General features: G+C 42.7%; 1 protein-coding gene across 1 annotated transcript in view; it reads right to left on the reverse strand.

Annotated features, from left to right (window-relative positions):
* Nucleotides 1-2,473, reverse strand: part of LOC106536839 (thyroid adenoma-associated protein homolog) — a gene marked incomplete at both ends in the record, with an annotated part of 21,728 nt that overhangs the window by 16,245 nt on the left and 3,010 nt on the right. Inside the window, 2 exon segments of the mRNA XM_014034174.1 lie at nt 675-843; nt 1,068-1,199. Coding sequence (XP_013889628.1) covers nt 675-843; nt 1,068-1,199 — 301 coding nt within the window.

A 2,473-nucleotide genomic window follows, 5' to 3' on the forward strand; every position in this document is an offset into this window, starting at 1 on the left:
TCCGCTCCCTAACCCCCCTTCCCCACCCACACCCCCTCCCCTACCCACTTTGATGCATTTTTCAAATTTCGCCTTGGGGCGGAGTTATGTTTTCACAAGGGGGGTAAGTTACACTTTAATAAGCTCATGTACAAAGTTTACTCCTATTTAAATAAAAATGTTTGACCTGTAAGCAAAAAGCTGATGGATGTTGATGTCTGTAGATAAAGTTTACTATATACTAATCATAGTATGGTTGACAGTTTCAGGAGCTGCGTGAGTAAAACTTCCTCCTCATCCTCTTCTTTGAAAAAGAGACAAAAATATCATCTACAGAATAATATAGCCTACTTATTAAATTACATTTTTATTGAGAGTTTTTTGGACAACCAAAATGTTTTGTAGACAACCTTTTGTCCTGTCAATGGCCGTCACCTGCATGGCTTTCATGTAAGTTATAGTCTGCTTGCAAAAAGCACAATGTGAATGTAAATCACACCAAAGGAAAAAAATAAAGTCTGCTATTTGGTCCGGACCAAACCAGTGGACCAAAGGACTTTCCTGGTGTGAATACACCCTAAAATCCATCAAATAGAMCAGGTTCTGATTGATGTTGGGACTATGAGCACATTCAGAACCTTCTCTCTGTCTGAATGATGTATAATTCTCTGGATAACTGTTTTATGTGAGCAGACCTGCAGCAGGGTTCCATGGATGTGGTTCTGTTGGATCTGGGGTCCCGGTTCTGTTGGGAGATCCTGTATTAAGGACAGGACAACAGAGGGGACCTTAGTGAGGAAAACAAAGGGGACCAGGGCACRAGCAGCCATTTCTCTGGTACGATATACAGCAGAGGAACCGCATCTGCCAAACACAAAGTGACAACATCAACATTACAACAGGACGAACTTCACTGGACATGTTCATGTGTTATTACTGGACATGTTCATGTGTTATTACTGGACATGCTCATGTGTTATTACTGGACATGTTCATGTGTTATCACTGGACATGTTCATGTGTTATTACAGGACATGTTCCCCACAGGGATATAAAAACAAACCTGTGAGTGTGTGTGTAACACCTACCTGATAATTAAAGGGATAAATGGACCAAGACTTAGAGGTGAAGAGGATCCATCCATGGGTGAAGGATAGAGGCGGCTGAGAACCAGCAGCAGTAAGAACAGGCTGGGGTGGAGCTTAACATGGCCACTGTCACTGAACACAAGCAACAGCCAATCAGATGCTAACAATGGTTAATATGTCAAAGGACGTAAAAAACTTTGAAGCAAAAAATCATTGTTTAGCGTACAGACATGAATCAAAAGGCAGAATTATTGTGATAAAACATTTTAGCTCCTTTATGTCTTATTGTATTGTAGTGATCTAACTGAAAGCTCTCCTCTGTGAATTGTCACCTTATGGTGGTGGATGATGACTGATGCTAGGAGCTATGCTGTCACCCCTGGTAGGGTCTCCCTGGACTGGTTGTCCAAGGTCCACATCCAGACAAAGAGCGGTTCAATGCTCCTTGTCCCTCAACACAAGGTGGGTCACCAGGACCCCTCCCTGGAACCAGCTCTTGGTGGGAGGTGAATAGCTGGTGACTGGACCTCAGCCCTAATGAGTTGAATGACTTCACTTTCCTGTGGCTCCACCTCCTGCAGGAGGGCGGGGCCATACGGGTCAGGTACAGTGTGCTACAGGTGAAGGTAGTGGCCTTGGTTCTCTGACCCTGGTTTACCTCTGAGGACTTGGAGAGTCATCTCTCTGATAGGGAAGGAGCCTGTTTGTAGCTGAAGTTTAGAGGTACTGAAATAGTCAGGCTCATCTTGATGCACAGCGTGGGTTCTGAAACCAATATCTTTGAGGGTCTGGACCTTACTCTACTTGGGAACTGCCCATGGTGAGAGGCGCCTGGCTTGGTGACTGAGTGTTGTTTCCAGTCTGGTGGATAAAAGGGTAACGTCCCTGCAGCATCGGGTGAGACTAACCTAACCTAACATTAACCTAACCTTACCTAACATTAACCTACCTAACATTAACCTAACCTTACTTAACCTAACCTAACCTAACCTAACCTAACATTAACCTAACCTTACCTAACCTAACATTAACCTAACATTACCTAACCTAACATTAACCAAACCTAACCTAACCTAACGTTAACCTAACCTAACCTTAACCTAACCTAACCTAACCTAACATTAACCTAACCTAACATAACCTAACCTAACATTAACCTAACCTAACCTAACCTAACCTTACCTAACATTAACCTAACCTAACCTAACCTAACCCTAACCTAACCTAACCTAACATTAACCTAACCTAACATTAACCTAACCTAACATAACCTAACATTAACCTAACCTAACATAACCTAACCTAACCTAACATTAACCTAACCTAACCTTAACCTAACATTAACCTAACCTTACCTAACCTAACCTAACCTTACCTAACCTAACCTAACGTTCAGCTGGAAGGTG

Source organism: Austrofundulus limnaeus, unplaced genomic scaffold (assembly GCF_001266775.1).
Source record: "Austrofundulus limnaeus strain Quisiro unplaced genomic scaffold, Austrofundulus_limnaeus-1.0 Scaffold1999, whole genome shotgun sequence".
Taxonomy (NCBI): domain Eukaryota; kingdom Metazoa; phylum Chordata; class Actinopteri; order Cyprinodontiformes; family Rivulidae; genus Austrofundulus; species Austrofundulus limnaeus.